This window comes from Oncorhynchus clarkii, chromosome 6, assembly GCF_045791955.1.
Source record: "Oncorhynchus clarkii lewisi isolate Uvic-CL-2024 chromosome 6, UVic_Ocla_1.0, whole genome shotgun sequence".
Taxonomy (NCBI): domain Eukaryota; kingdom Metazoa; phylum Chordata; class Actinopteri; order Salmoniformes; family Salmonidae; genus Oncorhynchus; species Oncorhynchus clarkii.
The window spans coordinates 21,018,211-21,036,416 of record NC_092152.1 but is presented as its reverse complement, the minus strand read 5'-3'; the positions used below and the strand labels follow the sequence as shown (position 1 = coordinate 21,036,416).

Here is an 18,206-nt window from a genome sequence, read left to right as displayed (position 1 = left end):
ACTACTTTATCCTTTGTTGAAAAGTGAATATGCATTACCCACAGGGTACAGGAATGTGCAATTACCTAATTGGTGGCAGGTGAATATGAAGGCGGCATTAGGAACATTTCCAAGTACTTAGAGGAAGATATAAAGGTCCACATCCAGGAGACCTCCCACTTATCTATTTGATTCTACCTGCTTGGTCTCACAACAGGGTCTGTATTTCTCTATTTGTTCATCATGTTTTTAGTGGTGACCGTCTTCAGCGTGATGCTATGGACTCAGTGTATCAATGCTGATATTCATCCACAACAGGACTTTGATCTACAAAGGGTGAGAACAATGGTATATTTGTCAATGTGCTGTGGTAGTCTGTTTTTTCTGATAAAAGCACTGTGGTTCTTTGATCTTTTTTTACAGGTTTTACTCTTTGTTAAATACCTGCTTTAGACCATTTTATTTATCCTCTGAAATCTGATTAACTAAATGTAATGTATCTATGGTAAATGTCTGTGTCTAACCATAGTATATGGAAATTCTTGTTTGAATCAGAAAAGTTACTGAATTGAAAAACAAACAGTAGTGAGGTCAAAGAACAGTGGAATTTCAACTTTGTTGTTGTTTGTTTAGACCATTACATAAGATTGGTCTTTTTGTGTGTTTTGAATCCTGTTTTGTGAACATTTATTGTAACGTGTACCCTGAAATATTATTTTAAAGCAATTATTAATTAGTGTTCTTCATTTTAAACAATGCTGTTCTCTCGTCACTATATATTTAAAAACACACAATTGTGTTATTGAATTGCGTTATTACTATACTTGATGGATTTTGATGGAAGGATTTTATTTCCCTATTTAATGTTGTAGGGAATAATGTATTGTCTTTATTAAAATTCTTAGTGATTTGCCCAGTTTTCAGGACAGTGGTATCGTGTTGGCCTGGCATATGACTCGCCAGAATTTGTGCCATGGAGAAGTTATGTGCAGGTCTCCAATGGGAATGTAACCTCTGATATGGATGGCAATGCCAACCTAACCATATGGGGGACAGGGTATTTACCCTATTTTGTCTTTTAAATGAGATCTACACTCCAACAAATAAAAACATTGTAGTTATTAGGAACATTACACATATTAGTCAATAAGTTAACACTGGGATAAACTTTATACTGACTTTATGACTTTCAGTAATAGGCCATTGTAAATGCTTATAGATGCTTATGTTTTATAAATGCTTAAATACTCAAGTAGTAAAAGTAAACACTATAATATGTGTATTCATACTTATTAATACATGTTATAAATACTTGCAGTACACAAACCCATAACCCAACTCAATTTCCTGTTGTCAGGTTAAAAGGTTGCATGTGTCGTGTGTACTACTACCAGAAGACTGACCTCCCAGGCCAGTTCAACTACTTTAGTGACCGTAAGTTGTGCTTCCTGTCTCAAGCTGGTTAGAGGAGATGGTATGAGGGAGGAGACACAGTACAGTATGGGGTAAATGTAGAAATAGACACGCCGATGTTGACACAGCAGTGGGAGGGGGAGTACAGACATCCGTTTCTTATGTATGTTAGATTCTAACCCTAACCCTTCCCATAATCCATTTGTGTTTCAATGTATGATGAAGTTTGCTGATCCACTATTATCTGTGCTATTTTTGTTGCTGTGCGGTTTCATTTGTTTCTTTATGGTATCATGTCCTGAGCCTGTAAAGATAAACCATTTCAAACCATAAAGTATTCTAACTAACAAATTACCTAATTGACAGGCCATCAGATATTGAAGGACATCACCGTGGTAGAGAGCAATTACACTGAATATGGTCTGGTGGTGAAATACAAGAAGATTGTGAAAGAATTCTCCCAGGTGTCTCTTTATGGTAAAGATTTTACATACAGAATTGCCTTTTTCATGTGGATCCCCTTACTCCTACAGTTATTCTAGTCATTATCAAAAAAGTATGTTTTAATCAATATTTCCCACTCTGTTTTTCTTAAGGTCGCTCTCCAACGCTGAGAAAAGAATTGGTGGAGAGATTTAGAAACTATTCTCTGTCTCTGGGCTTCTCTGCAGACTCCATTCTGACCCCATCGTTCGTAGGTAAATATGACTGATCAAACACAGCACAAACTGTGTTTGTAGTGTAGGACTTGGACTGGTGCCATTGAACTGTATATAATCATTGTCCCAGTTTTAAAAAATTACTAAATGTGTTATGTTATGCTTTAAAATTTCACCTTTTGTTATTTTCATTTTTTCATTTGACTACTTATACAGATCCCTGCTCTGATTGCGGGCATTAAGTGAGTAGAAATTACATTAAATGAGAATAACATTTCTATAGCAATGGGGTTTTCTGAGCGTTTCTGTGTGCTGCTTTTTATATAATACAATCTGCTCACTTTTTAAGGACCTAACAGCAAACATTGGTTAAAGAACTCCACACCATCATACTGGACCAAGATAGGAGCGCATCACCCTTACATATCCTGGGTCTTCTGTTTCGCTCTCTACTTTACCTACATGTATTGTACAATAACACTATTGAATACACAGAGAACTGTTGCCATACTCTATAAAAAGTCTGAGTCATATTACTCATATACGTCACTGCCTCACGTGTTGTACATTAAGAATCTGTTGTATTTAATATAGGATAGTGGGTTGAAATGTCTTGAAGGTTGACATTGGAAGCTATCAATATAACCCTATTACCTGAGGGAAAATAGAGGCTTGCTTAACATTATTGCTGAACCACTCAACATCGCTTTACATCATTAAACCTTTCTATTTAAATCTCAGGTTTTCTGTAAGCAATTTATACTGTATACACAGGTCCAGAAATCAACAATAAACAAGATTTTGAATAGAATAACTTTATTTTTCCCTTGCGGGAACTTCTTGCCTGGTGAAAACAAAAAAAGGAACTTGTGTATTTGTCTAATTGTACTTGAGCAGATCTGCCCCACATTTTACCAAACCATTTCAGCTCCCTCTAGTGGGTCTTAATAAAGCCATTTAAGAATTTTGTCAGTGTTCATTCAATTTCAGTATAGCCCATGATTTTAGTTTTTTAAGAAATGTCCTCCCATAATAGATCCATAGACACTGTGTGAAAAAGAGTGGACCTGTAGAAGGGAAACAACTTGGTTCTAGGGCTTGAACCAATAAATCCATAGGTATACCAAGTGCACTAATGGGCTAATACACTTATAATAACTATTTAACTTTTTAGGTGGTATGCTGAAAATGCAAACACAAAACGGCTTCCAACAAGGCCAGAGTGACTGTGATGACACTCCATGTTGCACTTTCCACCAAATTATGGGGAACAGCTGGGAATGGGATAAGGGTTTGAACAGTTCATTGGGGTTATAGAGCATGACTGAGTTTACACAATAAAGGTCTAGACTCCAGACACCTTGGTTGATGCTAGATGTCAGAGGCCAGTAACTGTACACTGTGAAACTCAATTAGGCCATTTAGCTATCCCTTTCTAACCTGAACTAAACAATTACAACGTTAGTCAGTGGATAACACATATAACACAGTAATATAGGGCACAGAACGCTAATGAAAACAAAACTGTTTTATAAAATATTTGTCCATTTACAAAAATTGTGGTTCCTTCCTATGGGTATCAGTTCCATTGAATGGACATTTTGGACTAAATGTGTTCCAACATTTGGCCAGCCTAAGAAAAAAACTACATTGAAATTGACATAGATATAGAAATTGAACGGCAAGGGTTTATCATCGAAACAAAGTAGAACTTACGAGATAGTCTTCAAAAGCAGGGCAAATAACTGACATAGATGGCCTTCACTCACAGCTCGTCAATTTCGTCCTCTCTGGCTAGTTTAGTTTAAAGCTACAATTGGCTGGTGTTACTGTTATGCAGATCTCCACAAGGGTGGTAGCTAGAACTGACATAATATTGCTAGCTGACTTGCTGGGATAGCTATTAACGTTACCTTATGCCGTATTCTTATTTTTCTGGTATTAACTAAATTGTAGTTTCGAAACTGTTTTCGACATAACGTTGTCTTTATAACGGGGTTGATAGCGCTGTGGGAGCTTGACAAGTTGTGCCTGCTTTTGAAAACTTAGCCTGTTAGCTAGTTTAGCTAGCCGGGGGTTGGCACTGGGGATCAGACTCGGAGAGCTGACCAGCTGGCTTGCTAGCCACTTACTACCAGTCAGCTAGCTAATGTTATTTGCCAAGCTAACTGTACTGAAACAATGCAAGTTAACTAGATAGCTATATTCGCTAGCTAACTGTTAAGGCTAGATAAATCGTTTCAGGTAAACTGTGGTGTAGCTACATGGATTCGATAGCTAGTTAGCCTGACGACAAGAACATAACATCTTAGCTTAACGTTAGTCCTCGCTACTGTACTTTTTTTGTTTCGTGAAGGGGAAGAATGGAGAGAGACACTATTTTGAGATACATTGATAAATGAATTTTCATCTGGCAAAGATTGATTTACAAGAATTGGATCGGACCTGGCGTTGACAAGCAAGCTGTAAACTCGCCCTGCTAGCTAGCTAAGTGGGCTAACGGTAGCTGACTGGCGTCAACAACCGAGTAAGTTCTATAACGCGTTACGCTAACGCAACACTTTTAACGCTAGTAGGTATACAAATGTCACGCACTGTACAGTAACTTTACATGGTATTGATTTGTATTTTCTGAAGTTGTAGGTGCAGCCCGTAAGATTGAGTTGACCCGAGCTAGAAAGCTACATTAAGCTAGCTGACTAACGTTGTTACGGTAAAGTCGAAGCGAATATTGTCACCATATTCAAGTTGAATTGCAAGACGACATTTGTTCCACTAAGAAAAGTAACTCATTTGTCATTACAATAGCATATACTTGCTAGTAGCTAGCAAACTGGGCCTTGATAACTAGCTGACGTCAACAGGTTACTTAGCTACTAGCTAACACTAGTTAACTAATTGTTTCGCTAACATTAGCCAACTAAAATAAGCTTAAAAGCAAGTTGTCAGGCACACATTTCTCATTTGTTTTTATGCATAATGTGTTTTCTGTTTGAATTGTATGGTGGTTAACAGTTTCTACACAAGTTTTCTGTGCTGATGTAGAGGTTATTGCTCCCATTTCTACCGGAAGTGGGGCGTAACTCTTGCGCGATAACTAGCTAGCTACGTATATACCCAGTAAAGTATGGACTGATTGTTTTTTTTTTTTTACATCTAGTAATGAATAGGTGTAACATTAGGTAATTAATATATATCTGGACACCTTGAGTCACTCACACATTATTTGCAGTGTCGGCCTGGGTGATGTCTCTTGGTCACCCTCACTGCCACAGCCTACAATTCACTCAAACATAATTTGCACTTCACTAAAACTGAATGCAATATTCATTCAATTCAGTTAAAAAAAATCGATGTATTGAATGAAGTGCAATATCTTATACACATTGAAAATATTTAATTCAAATACAGTTTCTGTTGGCACTGAAATCACTCAATACACCACCCTGTCACCATGAAGATCCAAGAGACCATGAGTCAATGACATGACCTATTCTGCATGTACTCATGCAACATAGGCACACAAGGATTTGGGTTTGCCCATGTTTTGAAACTCTAATTGACCGTTATTTCAAACCCCCGAGCTGACGAGGTTGAAATCTGTCGTTCTGCCCCTGAACAGGCAGTTATCCCACTGTTCCTAGGCCGTCATTGAAAATAAGAATTTGTTCTTAACTGACTTGCCTAGTTAAATAAAGGTACAAAAATAAAATAAAAATCAACCTCCCTTTAGCTCACATTACATGCACTCACTTTGCAGTGTGGTGAACATTTGCTCCTTGTGTCTGTGATGAGCTGTAGGCGGTAGCCAGTTCAGATTGCTTCCAAGCCAGCACAGATATACTGTGGAAAGTTGTAATATTATGTAAAGGAATGATAAGGCCTGCATCTTCACAACAGTTACTCCAAAGCTGCTAACAAAAGTTTTTCTTTGATGAGTTGATAAGTAATAGCCTTATACAAACTCTTGATGGTGTTATACACCAGTCTTCTGTGATTTTGATTCAGCCCCGTTATAAGGTCTTGTGCTCCTCTCTGTAATCATATTACAAGCTTTTGCCCAGAGGCAGCTTTTGTCATTTACTTCTTCCGATCAGAAGTTATTCATCTCAGCTCAAAACTTTGCCAAGGGCTTAACTCCTGCTTTGGTCGAAGTGTTTGTGTTAATTGAGTAGGGCAGTCTTATCATGAGCTGCTCATCTCCGGGCCCACAGGCAGTGTCAGGAGGTTGTGTGTGTACAGTGTGTGTGAACTCCGGTGGTACTGGTGGAGGATTTACAGTAGTCAATAGACCAAAACATCCAGTCATCAACAGAAGAAGGCGCTCCTCTGCTCTAAGGCATCTTTGTTTCAAGGTTATATGTTTGTTTGTTATGAAACCCCTCTATTGCCTGCCGGGCAGTTGAAAAGTTGTGTGCTAGCCTGTTGCGCTTCTATGCTCAATTTCTTTGACTGCCACTACTATCTGTCATTGAGATGAATTCGGAGATCTTGATTGCAGACAGTTGTAGCACGCGCTGACAATGGGCCCCTCTGTATTGTAGCTCTCTGCAGACATTTGTTTCACGGTTTCCCTGCTAAGCTAATCAAAACATGAGATGCTCCGCAGTATGGTGGAACAACACTGGCTGTACTGCTTTCAAAATGCTCTAACTAACCTGTCTTGTATTGTCTGACAAAATAACTCATCACCTTCCCTTTTCTTCTTCTTTCCCCGTCTGCTGTTCAATGCAGGCAGCTGATTGCGGATGGCCGGTGTCTCTGTATTGGACATGGAGACGCCTTCATGCCCTCCGGTCCCTGTGCACCAGAACGGGACTGCTCACCGGGAGCCTCGGGGGTCCAGGCCAGCCGCTGCTCCGGTGCTGCGGGTCCACCTCTACCACAGCAGCCTGGCTGGGCTAGACTCAACCCCCCTCAGCTACCCACCGGGGGACTACGTAGTCGAGCAACTGTGTGTCAATGCAGCGAAGGAGTGCAGTGAGTACCAGTCAAATTCTTTCAAAACAGCATGATAACGGTCATGAGTTTGTCCTCACTTAGTGACCTGGCCAAGAAGACCTCTGGACTCTAGTTGTAGACTTGTAACTTTAATAACTTAAAATCATAGTTTTTGGTTAGGTCCTGTGGGTTTGGCATGAGGTGTCCTTTCTGCACCAAAATGCATCGTTGCATTTGCACTGAAAAGGGATAGAGGGAATTGGGTTTGAATGGTATTTTGGTACAGTATTTTATTAGGATCCCCATGTAACTTACATGCTCATTGAGTTAATGCACTTTGTACTAGCTCAGACATAGAGGACTAGACACAGAGGTTATGGTCTTTGTTGATTGCAAAAATAAACTATATTATACACTTTGTTCCAGCCTGTCTACCTTTATGTGCTGTTGTCATGGACGCGTAAAATATAATAACTAAGGTTGAGTGAGTTCTGACATAAGCTGCACTCCCAATGGTCAATAAAAATGTGCGACAACAAAAAAATGTCAGCGAGGAGAAACTTAACCCGCATGTTTTTAAATGCCCACGAGATTTATTGAAAAGCAAAACATGAGGGACATTTTAAAGGACAATTCAACCACTTTTCAACCTCATTTTCATTATCTCCAGCACAATAACAGTTGCTGGAAATAAGTGTCTACATACAGTATGTGAAAACTGCACATTTCTACATTTAAAAAAAACTTTTAATCCTACCCTGAGATGTCACAGAGAAGCATATTTTTAAGACCTACCTATTCATATTTTTAATCACGGATCAGACAGACATGCTGTTTTAACATATGTAGACACTGGTTTGGTGCAGGAGATAATGAATATGTGGTTGAAACATTTCACAATTGCCCTTTAAGCAAACGGCAACAGGTACGTTTGTTGGAATATGTCCCAAGTTCCAACGGCTCAAATACAGGTCTTGTGTTTAATGACCTTTTGGTGACCCTGTAGGTAGAACATTTTATTATGGTAACATTCAAATCCTTTTCAAGCTTTTTAGTAAGACTCAAGGCACAGTGCATTATCTGGTCTCCTAAATGTTCTTGTGAAATGAATCATGTTTCCATCCACAGTTTTTATGCGAGTAAAGTCATACAGCTGTCGTGACTTTTTTTATATACTGTGATGTAAACCGGACGTTTCGGCACAATTTATATAAATGCTGAAAGATCATTTGTTCGTTCGACATGGTCGGATCTTTTTGTGTCGGTACATTTTTTTGTTGAGAAATGGTGGTGGAAACCATCGTATAATAACCATCAACTCATCACGTGACTCAAAGTTTACTTTGATATTTTATGAGGTTTAGAGGTCGACCGGCAATCAGCATTTTTGGACGCCGATTACATTGCACTCCACGAGGAGACTGCATGGCAGGCTGACCACCTGTTACGCGGGTGCAGCAAGTAGCCAAGGTAAGTAGCTAGCATTAAACTAACTTTATATTATAAAAAAACAATCAATCTTAACATAATCACTAGTTAACTACACATGGTTGATGATATTACTAGTTTAACTAGCTTGTCCTGTGTTGCAAATAATCAATGCGGTGCCTTATCATCGAATCTCAGCCTACTTCGCCAAACGGGTGATAATTTAACAAGCGCATTCTCGAAAAAAAGCACTGTCGTTGCACCAATGTACCTAACCATAAACATCAATGCCTTTCCTAAAATCAATACACAAGTATCTTTTTTTTTTAAACCTGCATATTTAGTTAAAAGAAATTCATGTTAACAGGCAATATTAACTAGGGAAATTGTGTCACTTCTCTTGCGTTCTGTGCAAGCAGATTCAGGGAATATGCAGCAGTTTGGGCCGCCTGGCTCGTTACAAACTGTGTGAAGACCATTTCTTTCCAACAAAGACCGTAATGAATTTGCCAGAATTTTACATAATTATGACATAACATTGAAGGTTGTGCAATGTAACAGCAATATTTAGACTTATGGATGCCACCCGTTCAATAAAATACGGAACGATTCTGTATTTCACTAAAATAATAAACGTTTTGTTTTCAAAATGATAGTTTCTGGATTTGACCATATTAATGACCAAGGCTCGTATTTCTGTGTGTTTTTTATAATTAAGTCTAGGATTTGACATTTGATAGAGCAGTCTGACTGAGCGGTGGTAGGCAGCAGCAGGCTCGTGAGCATTCATTCAAAAAACACTTTCTTGCATTTGCCTGCAGCTCTTCACAATGCTTGAAGCACAGCGCTGTTTATGACTTCAAGCCTATCAACTCCCGAGATTAGGCTGGCCTATAAGAACATCCAATAGTCAAAGGTATATGAAATACAAATGATATAGAGATAAATTGTCCTGTAATTCCTATAACTACAACTAAAACTTCTTACCTGGGAATATTGAAGACTCATGTTAAAAGGAACCACCAGCTTTCATATGTTCTGAGCAAGGAACCTAAACGTTAGCTTTTTTTACATGGCACATATTGCACTTTTACTTTCTTCTCCAACACTATGTTTTTGCATTATTTAAATCAAATTGAACATGTTTCATTATTTATTTGAGACTAAGTAGATTTTTAAAATAGATTTTTAAAATACTACGTCTCGAAATTGGAAACCATGCAGTTTATTAGGCACACATGCCAAGACCAGATTTGGCACATTTGCTATTTAACATAACTGTTTTTGTGACTAAACTATCAGTAGAGTTGAAAATGTAATGGAAACACTTAACTTTAGATTTTTAGCAAAAAAAATAACATTTTGTGTGCGCTACGTCATCACCAATGTTCCCTCTAAACTGCGCGCGTGCCCCGAGACTGCCCTTGCAGAAATATCAGCTCACAGAGAGAAGAAGCACTGAGATTGAATTTCTCTCAACTTTCTAGAGCAGTGGTCACCAACCGGTTGATTACGATCGCCTTGTTGATCCAATGCATTCCTAGTCAATCGCCAAACATTTCTGTAAAAAACCCAACGATAAAGACTTGTTTCTATTTTTTTGTATTAGTCTCGGGAAGTTGGCGGTATGTGCACCTGATTGAGCTGTGCTGCGTGCCGGTCAGGCAAACTGTTGCAATTTTAACCATTTCATGTATCTGAAGGTACAATCTCTTTTTTTCCCGGCGGGCCCAAAGAGCAAATCAAGTGCACTATAGGTTTACCGTTGGCCAATTGGATAGCTCAGATTACCGTGTCTACAGTAATGTTACAGGCTACAGCAAAATTGATACTGTGTAATTTCAAAACGTTTAAAACCATGACTAGAGAGAGACAGTCAACGAATACAGAAAAGTGTTGCTGTTTTTATGAATTAGTTCATGTTTAAGTTCTTACAACACTTTGTATTCAACATTTTTAGCGACTTGGGTATTTTTTAATATCGAGGAATATTTCACTTTCTCTGTTCATAGAAGTAACAACATGCAGTTGTGCATGAGGCAGAAATAATGCAGTAAAACTTGTGTTTCGCCATCAGCTGGAAGAAGTTGTTCCTTTTTAGTCCCTTTCAGTGGAGGAAAGGGGGAGTGGAGGGATGTTGAGAGGTGGACCCTCAGCCCAGTAAAATAAAAAGCAAATAATTTGAATGTATGCTCAATCAGCTGTGCCTCACAAGTAATACAACAACATGTCTAGTACCGGTGTGATCATATAGCCTACCTCAAATTTTGTAATATAATTTAAGAAAATGTCCCAAACAACAATGCATTGGCAGGGCAGTTCAAGCAAAGCTAATATGCAGTGTTAATGTGTTGGGCCTATAGCTTACTGCACAAACCTCATTGCTACAGTACTGTTTTTAATTGGTTAATGTTGCATAGGCTTATGTTTTTTAAGTCATGTTAAAAAAAAGATCTGAGAGGTACAGTGAGGGGGAAAAAGTATTTGATCCCCTGCTGATTTTGTACGTTTGCCCACTGACAAAGAATTTATCACTCTCTAATTTTAATGGTAGGTTTATTTGAACAGTGTGAGACAGAATAACAACAAAAAAATCCAGAAAAACACATGTCAAAAATGTTATAAATTGATTTGCATTTTAATGAGGGAAATAAATATTTGACCCCTCTGCAAAACATTACTTAATACTTGGTGGCAAAACCCGTGTTGGCAATCAGAGGTCAGACGTTTCTTGTAGTGGGCCACCAGCTCTGCACACATCTCAGGAGGGATTTTGTCCCACTCCTCTTTGCAGATCTTCTCCAAACAGTCAAGGTTTCGAGGCTGACGTTTGGCAACTCGAACCTTCAGCTCCTTCCACAGATTTTCTATGGGATTAAGGTCTGGAGACTGGCTAGGCCACTCCAGGACATTAATGTGCTTCTTCTTGAGCCACTCCTTTGTTGCCTTGTCCGTGTGTTTTGGGTCATTGTCATGCTGGAATACCCATCCACGACCCATTGTCAATGCCCTGGCTGAGGGAAGGAGGTTCTCACTCAAGATTTGACAGTACATGGCCCTGTCCATCGTCCCTTTGATGTGGTGAAGTTGTCCTGTCCCCTTAGCAGAAAAACACCCCCAAAGCATAATGTTTCCGCCTCCATGTTTGACGGTGGGGATGGTGTTCTTGGGGTCATAGGCAGCATTCCTCCTCCTCCAAACACGACGAGTTGAGTTGATGCCAAGAGCTCCATTTTGGTCTCATCTGACCACAACACTTTCACCCAATTGTCCTCTGAATCATTCACATGTTCATTGGCAAACTTCAGACGGGCATGTATATGTGCTTTCTTGAGCAGGGGGACCTTGCGGGCACTGCAGGACTTCAGTCCTTCACGGTGTAGTGTGTTACCAATTGTTTTCTTGGTGACTATGGTCCCAGCTGCCTTGAGATCAATGACAAGATCCTCCCGTGTAGTTCTGGGTTGATTCCTCACCGTTCTCACGGTCATTGCAAATCCACGAGGTGAGATCTTGCATGGAGCCCCAGGCCGAGGGAGATTGACAGTTCTTTTGTGTTTCTTCCATTTGAGAATAATCGTACCAGCTGTTGTCACGTTCTCACCAAGCTGCTTGGCGATGGTCTTGTAGCCCATTCCAGCCTTGTGTATGTCTACAATCTTGTCCCTGACATCCTTGGAGAGCTCTTTGGTCTTGGCCATGGTGGAGAGTTTGGAATCGGATTGATTGATTGCTTCTGTGGACAGGTGTCTTTTATACAGATAACAAACTGAGATTAGGAGCACTCCCTTTAAGAGTGTGCTCCTAATCTCAGCTCGTTACCTGTATAAAACACACTTGGGAGCCAGAAATATTTTTGATTGAGAGGGGGTCCAATACTTATTTCCCTCATTAAAATGCAAATCAATTTATAACATTTTTGACATGCGTTTTTCTGGATTTTTTTTGTTGTTATTCTGCCTCTCACTGTTCAAATAAACCTACCATTAAAATTATAGACTGATAATTTCTTTGTCAGTGGGCAAACATACAAAATCAGCAGGGGATCAAATACTTTTTCCCCTTACTGTAGATCTCGTCTTGCATTTTGACTCAGAAAGTGATCTTGAGTCAGAAAAGGTTGGTGACCACAGTTCTAGAGTTTGCCCTGTTAACACTGTCAATGTTTCCCTTTAATGTGGCAATTGTGATCGAATCAACGCAATATTAGCCACTTTCAATGCAACATACAGGCAGAACGCATTGGAGTAGGATTTTATTGTATTGACACACTCTACACAGACCGGTGCGGTATAAACAATCAGAGTTGCAGTAAGCTTTTATGCAAATAGACCATTGCCATACATAGATCTGTGCCATTTACTTGGAACTGGATTGTGTTTACAGCATGAGAGGTCGCATGAGCATGAGTAGATGCGCTTGTTTTGAGAGCAAAGCGAGAGCTGCATTAAGCCACGTGCAAATTTAGTTCATATCCTTTACTAGTTAGTGAGAGCTATTAGCCCAGTTATAGATCATTTGTAGTCAGCAAAAAGGGAGTGATTGCTTCCTACAAGAGCACAAAACGTGTACATTTCTAGACACCTTTGAAAAGGGAGAGAGGTAAAGAGCTTTTTTTTTTTGTCTTAAAGGGGCAGTGTAGTATTTTGAGATAGGCTAAGTAGCCAATAGGCAGAGGGTAACATACTTTTTCTGATTCTCTGTAATAATGGTATGACAATAATGCATTTTATTTTGTAAAGTGGTTTCTTGCATCAAACAACACAACAGTATTGTCTGTCACCTCCTTGTCTGAAAGACAAAAGTCTCATGAAATGTAGACCTAGATTGAACACCACACATTGGCTGCTACTGTAGGCTGAATGATAGAACAGCTATTTCCATGTTAAAATGTTATGGGGTGCATTTTCCATAGTTTTTTATGGAAGGCAACTCTGGTAGGCCTACATGATGATCAAATAGCCACTATTAAAATGGTAACTTAAAGCGGGTACAGAGTCAATGTTCGCAGTAAACGCTGGAAGTTGCACAGAATTTTCACAATGTAAGATTTTACTTAGAGCAGACCTGAAATTTGCTCAGTGATGGAAAAATATTTGAGGGAGCATTGGTCTTCACACGCTGATTTTTATCCGCAACAAGTATGTTTGTTGGAAACACCACTGGTGGGAAAATGTGCGTATTTTCTTAATGAGGATTTTAGAATATTCACATGAAATTCTGTCGCCAATTGGATGGAACCTAGTTATTGAAACTAAAAATGTGTACCATGGAAGTGCTTCATAAGCACAATGCATGCTATCTCATGATTAATCTCCTGTCTCCACTCTTCTTTAGGTGTGTCGCCTCTGTACTGCAGCCTGTTTGGGCTCTTCAGAGAGAGAGACGGCATGTGGTTCTCCCCGAACCATGTCTTCCAGCTAGATGAATATGCCAATGAAGACATGGTCTTCAGAATAAGGTATGTGTAGTGTTTTCTGTGCTCATGGTTTCTGCATTTTTGTTCGCTAGATCTCACGCTCTCTAATTATACATTATTCATTTCTCTCTCTGTCTGTCTCTCTCGCTCTCTGTCTCTCAGGTACTATTTCCCTGGCTGGTACAGCAGTGGAGCTACGAGGGCATATCGGTATGGAGTCACCAAGGGCTTTGAGAGTCCTGTCCTCGATGACTTTGTCATGGCATACCTCTTTGCCCAGGTAAGAGTCAGTCTGTAACATATGGAACCAAGCAATCTAGCAAATTGTCTCACTCTTCACTGTGATGATGTTTGTTAAGATTTGATCACCGAAGCACACGTTTGTCCATTGGTGCACATGTGGCCTTATTCCTTCAATAATGCTGTGGAAAAACAATGGTGGTTGATTGGCTGACATTTACTGTAGCCAAGTGGTATCTGCGATAAGAACATTGACTAGCTATATCCTTGAGGAAGTATCAGTATTGCTGTCAGACTGTTGTACTGTCTGTATGTATCGTGCTTTCGGAAAGTTTTCAGACCACTTCACTTTTTCTGCACCTGCCCGCCCGTCTAGCATCGCTACTCTGGACGGTTCTGACTTAGAATATGTGGACAACTACAAATACCTAGGTGTCTGGTTAGACTGTAAACTCTCCTTCCAGACTAACATTAAGCATCGCCGATCCACTGCGACCTGTATGCTCTCGTTGGCTGGCCCTCGCTTCATATTCGTTGCCAAACCCACTGGCTCCAGGTCATCTATAAGTCTTTGCTAGGTAAATCCCCGCTTTTTATCTCAGCTCACTGGTCACCATAGCAGCACCCACCCGTAGCACGCGCTCCAGCAGGTATATTTCACTGGTCACCCCCAAAGCCAACTCCTCCTTTGGCCACCTTTCCTTCCAGTTCTCTGCTGTCAATGGCTGGAACGAATTGCAAAAATCACTGAAGCTGGAGACTCATATCTCCCTCACTAACTTTAAGCATCAGCTGTCAGAGCAGCTTACCGATCATTGCACCTGTACATAGCCCACCTGTAAATAGCCCACCCAACTACCCCATTCCCATATTGTTGTTTATTTTTTGCTCCTTTGCACTCCAGTATCTCTACTTGCACATTTGTCTTCTGCTCATCTATCACTCCGGTGTTTAATTTCTGAGTTGTAATTGTTTCGCCACTATGGTATATTTATTGCTTTACCTCTCTAGTCTTACTTCATTTTCACACACTGTATATAGACTTTTCTATTGTGTTACTAACTGTATGTTTGTTTATTCCATGTGTGACTCTGTATTGTTTGTGTCGCTTTGCTTTATCTTGGCCAGATCACAGTTGTAAATGAGGAGTTGTTCTCAATTGGCCTACCTGGTTAAATAAAGATGAAATAAATATAAAATAATTGAACAGCCTTATTCTAAAATGTATTACATAATTATTCAGACGCTTTGATAAGAAACTTGAAATTGAGCTCAGGTGCATCCTGTTTCCATTGATCATCCTTGAGATGTTTCTACAACTTGATTGGAGTCCACCTGTGGTAAATTCAACTGGTTGGACATGATTTGGAAAGGCACACACCTGTCTATGTAAGGTCCCACAGTTGACAGTGCATGTCAGGAAACACGAAGCCATGAGGTCGAAGGAATTATCCATAGAGCTCTGAGACAGGATTGTGTTGAGGAACAGATCTGGGGAAGTGTACCAAAAAATGTTTGCAGCATTGAAGGTCTCCAAGAACACAGTGGCCTCCATCATTCTTAAATGGAAGATGTTTGAAACCACCAAGACTCTTCCTAGAGCTGGCCACTGGCCAAACAAAGCATTTGGGGGAGAAGGGCCTTGGTCAGGGAGGCGACCAAGAACCCAATGGTCACTCTGACAGAGTTCCTCTGTGGAGATGGTTGTCCTTCTGGAAGGTTCCTCCATCTCTGCAGCACTCCACCAATCAGGCCTTTATGGTGGAATGGCCAGACGGAAGCCACTCCTCAGTAAAAGGCACATACCAGCCAGCTTGTAGTTTGCCAAAATACATCTAAAGGATGCTCAGACCATGAGAAACAAGATTCTCTGGTCTGATGAAACCAATATTGAACTCTGGCCTGAATGTCAAGCATCAGATCTGGAGGAAACCTGGCACCATCCCTACAGTGAAGCATGGTGGTTGCAGCATCATGCTGTAAGGATGCTTTTCAGTGGCAGGGACTGGGAGACAAGTCAGGATCAAGGGAAAGATGAATGGAACAAAGTACAGAGAGATCCTTGATGAAAACCTGCTCCAGGTTCTTCTTCCAACAGGACAATGGCACTAAGCACACAGCCAAGACAACGCAGGAGTGGCTTCGGGACAAGTCTCTGAATGTCTTTGAGTGACCCAGCCAGAGCTCGGACTTGGACCGGGTCAAACATCTCTGGAGAGACCTAAAAATAGCTGTGCAGTGACGCTCCCCATCCAACCTGACAGAGCTTGAGAGGATCTGCTGAGAGGAATGGGAGTAACTCCCCAAATACAGGTGTGCCAAGCTTGTAGCGTTACACCCAAGATGACTCGAGGCTGTAATTGCTACCAAAGGTGCTAAAACAAAATACTGAGTGAAATGTCTGAATACATATGTAAATGTAATATTTCTGTTTTTTTTTGCGAAAAAAAAAAAGTGCAACCTGTGATTTCTTTGTCATTATACGGTATTGTGTGAAGATTGAGGGGGGAAACAACAGTTTCATCCATTTTAGAATAGGGCTGTACCGTAACAAAATGTGGAAAAAGTCAAGGGGTCTGAATACGCTGTATATATCGAGACATCAGCCGTGGAATGCGAGCGTGTTCCAACTGCGTTTGATAAGGGCCCCCTATTAGGGAAGTTGCATGATAAAATGAAGAATTTCTACACCCGCCTGACATTGCTGATGGGCGATGCCTGTTTGGCCATCAATATTTTTGTTTGGGATGTTTACTGTTGAGTGACGTCTACAGTGTATGGTTTAGTGCTGATTGGAACATGTCTTTATCACGGAAGTAGAGAGGGAGACTATTTTAATCGCTGAGGACACAGCTTTACTGTAATCTATAGATTTGTGTCTTTTCTTATTAGAGACCATTTCAAAATGATCACACATACACAAAGCTATTTTTAATTTATTTACCACCTCTTCATGTAGCCTGATCTGTTTGTTCTTTTCTTTAGGCCTTTGATATCATTTGTCCAGTCAGTGAATCCATTTAGAGGTGCCCATACTGTCCACCCATTCTGTAAAACATGAATTATCTATTACGCCACAATTTAATAGAACGTTTATTTTTAAGAGGATATAACATTGAGATAAACCAACTAACACCTTAAATTTGCCAAGCTAATTTTAGGTCTGGGGTCAAATTAGATTGGAGATTCTCCAATGCAACTTCCCATGTGCCTCGATGGAAAAGAGGAGAGGTGAACCCAGATATCTTGAGACCGCGATATGACTGGGGCTGAACTCTCAGGATTATATGGGTTTATACCCTGGAAATCTGCTTCAGTGACACGGTGCTCTGGGGCCTCATTTATAACCGTTGGGTAAATTTAACACTAAATATCTGCATGCTGCTTTTCTGGAAAGACTGCACACGCACAGAAATATTGAGATTCATACGTTTGGCGCACACCATACAGCATGTTTGCCGCTATAAATTAGACCTGTCATAAAACTACGCACATGAAGGAGCATTATAACTCCGCTTGAAAAACGCACATCATTCAACTTTTATGGTGACAATAACTCCCTTATTTGCTGTATACTTTGGAAGTATTGGAATTAGGGCAAGACGGTAAAGGAAGTAGCCTAGTAAGAGATGTCGTTTAGAGGTGTTGGCAGAATGTTTTTTTCTGCAGTGACATTTGCTGTATATGAAAGGCAAAAACAATTGCAAATTCTTGTGGACCTGTAAACAGATAGTTTGATTTCAATAATGTTTTGCATTCACTTTTTCCCGAACCTTAATATGCTGAACTGCTAGCCAATTCTGAAACATTGTAAACTACAGTAGGCTTACTTACAGTGGCAGCCTACACATTTCAATGCAAAATATCACCTGTATATCAACTGTTAATTGATACTGGATGTTCTAAGCCATGCTCCCTGTCAGATGCATAGAGCAAAAACTTGAAATTATAATGGCCTATCTAATAGGCTCAATTAAATGAGGTGTGCATGGTCATTTGTTGAATGTCTACTTCGGGAATATTAACTCATCGTGGACAGAAAAGGTGAGGAATTTATTATGCAATGTTCATGAGATACACTACCATTCAAAAGTTTGGGGTCACTTAGAAATGTCCTTGTTTTCCAT

The 18,206-nt window shown here is 40.0% G+C and overlaps 2 protein-coding genes across 2 annotated transcripts in view; both read left to right on the top strand.

Moving 5' to 3' along the window:
* The first annotated feature begins 154 nt into the window (after positions 1-154).
* Positions 155-2,865, top strand: LOC139411952 (lipocalin 15). Its single transcript, XM_071158717.1, has 7 exons — positions 155-315; positions 897-1,036; positions 1,337-1,413; positions 1,759-1,869; positions 1,989-2,090; positions 2,268-2,293; positions 2,401-2,865. The coding sequence occupies exons 1-6, from the start codon at positions 223-225 to the stop codon at positions 2,291-2,293; spliced, it is 549 nt and encodes a 182-aa protein (XP_071014818.1). The 5' UTR covers positions 155-222; the 3' UTR covers positions 2,401-2,865.
* A 1,014-nt stretch (positions 2,866-3,879) lies between these two features.
* Positions 3,880-18,206, top strand: part of LOC139410764 (Janus kinase 2b) — a 48,444-nt gene continuing 34,117 nt past the window's right edge. The window contains exons 1-4 of the mRNA XM_071156242.1: positions 3,880-4,578; positions 6,786-7,031; positions 13,758-13,881; positions 14,002-14,119. Coding sequence (XP_071012343.1) covers positions 6,800-7,031; positions 13,758-13,881; positions 14,002-14,119 — 474 coding nt within the window. The 5' untranslated portion in view covers positions 3,880-4,578; positions 6,786-6,799. The remainder of the gene's footprint in view (positions 4,579-6,785; positions 7,032-13,757; positions 13,882-14,001; positions 14,120-18,206) is intronic.

Coding starts and splice junctions, on each gene's coding strand:
- LOC139411952 (XM_071158717.1), top strand. CDS start 223: ATGTTTTTAGTGGTGACCGTCTTCAGCGTGATGCTATGGACTCAGTGT. Junction 316..896: donor AGGACTTTGATCTACAAAGG/GTGAGAACAATG, acceptor TGATTTGCCCAG/TTTTCAGGACAGTGGTATCG. Junction 1,414..1,758: donor GTTCAACTACTTTAGTGACC/GTAAGTTGTGCT, acceptor CCTAATTGACAG/GCCATCAGATATTGAAGGAC.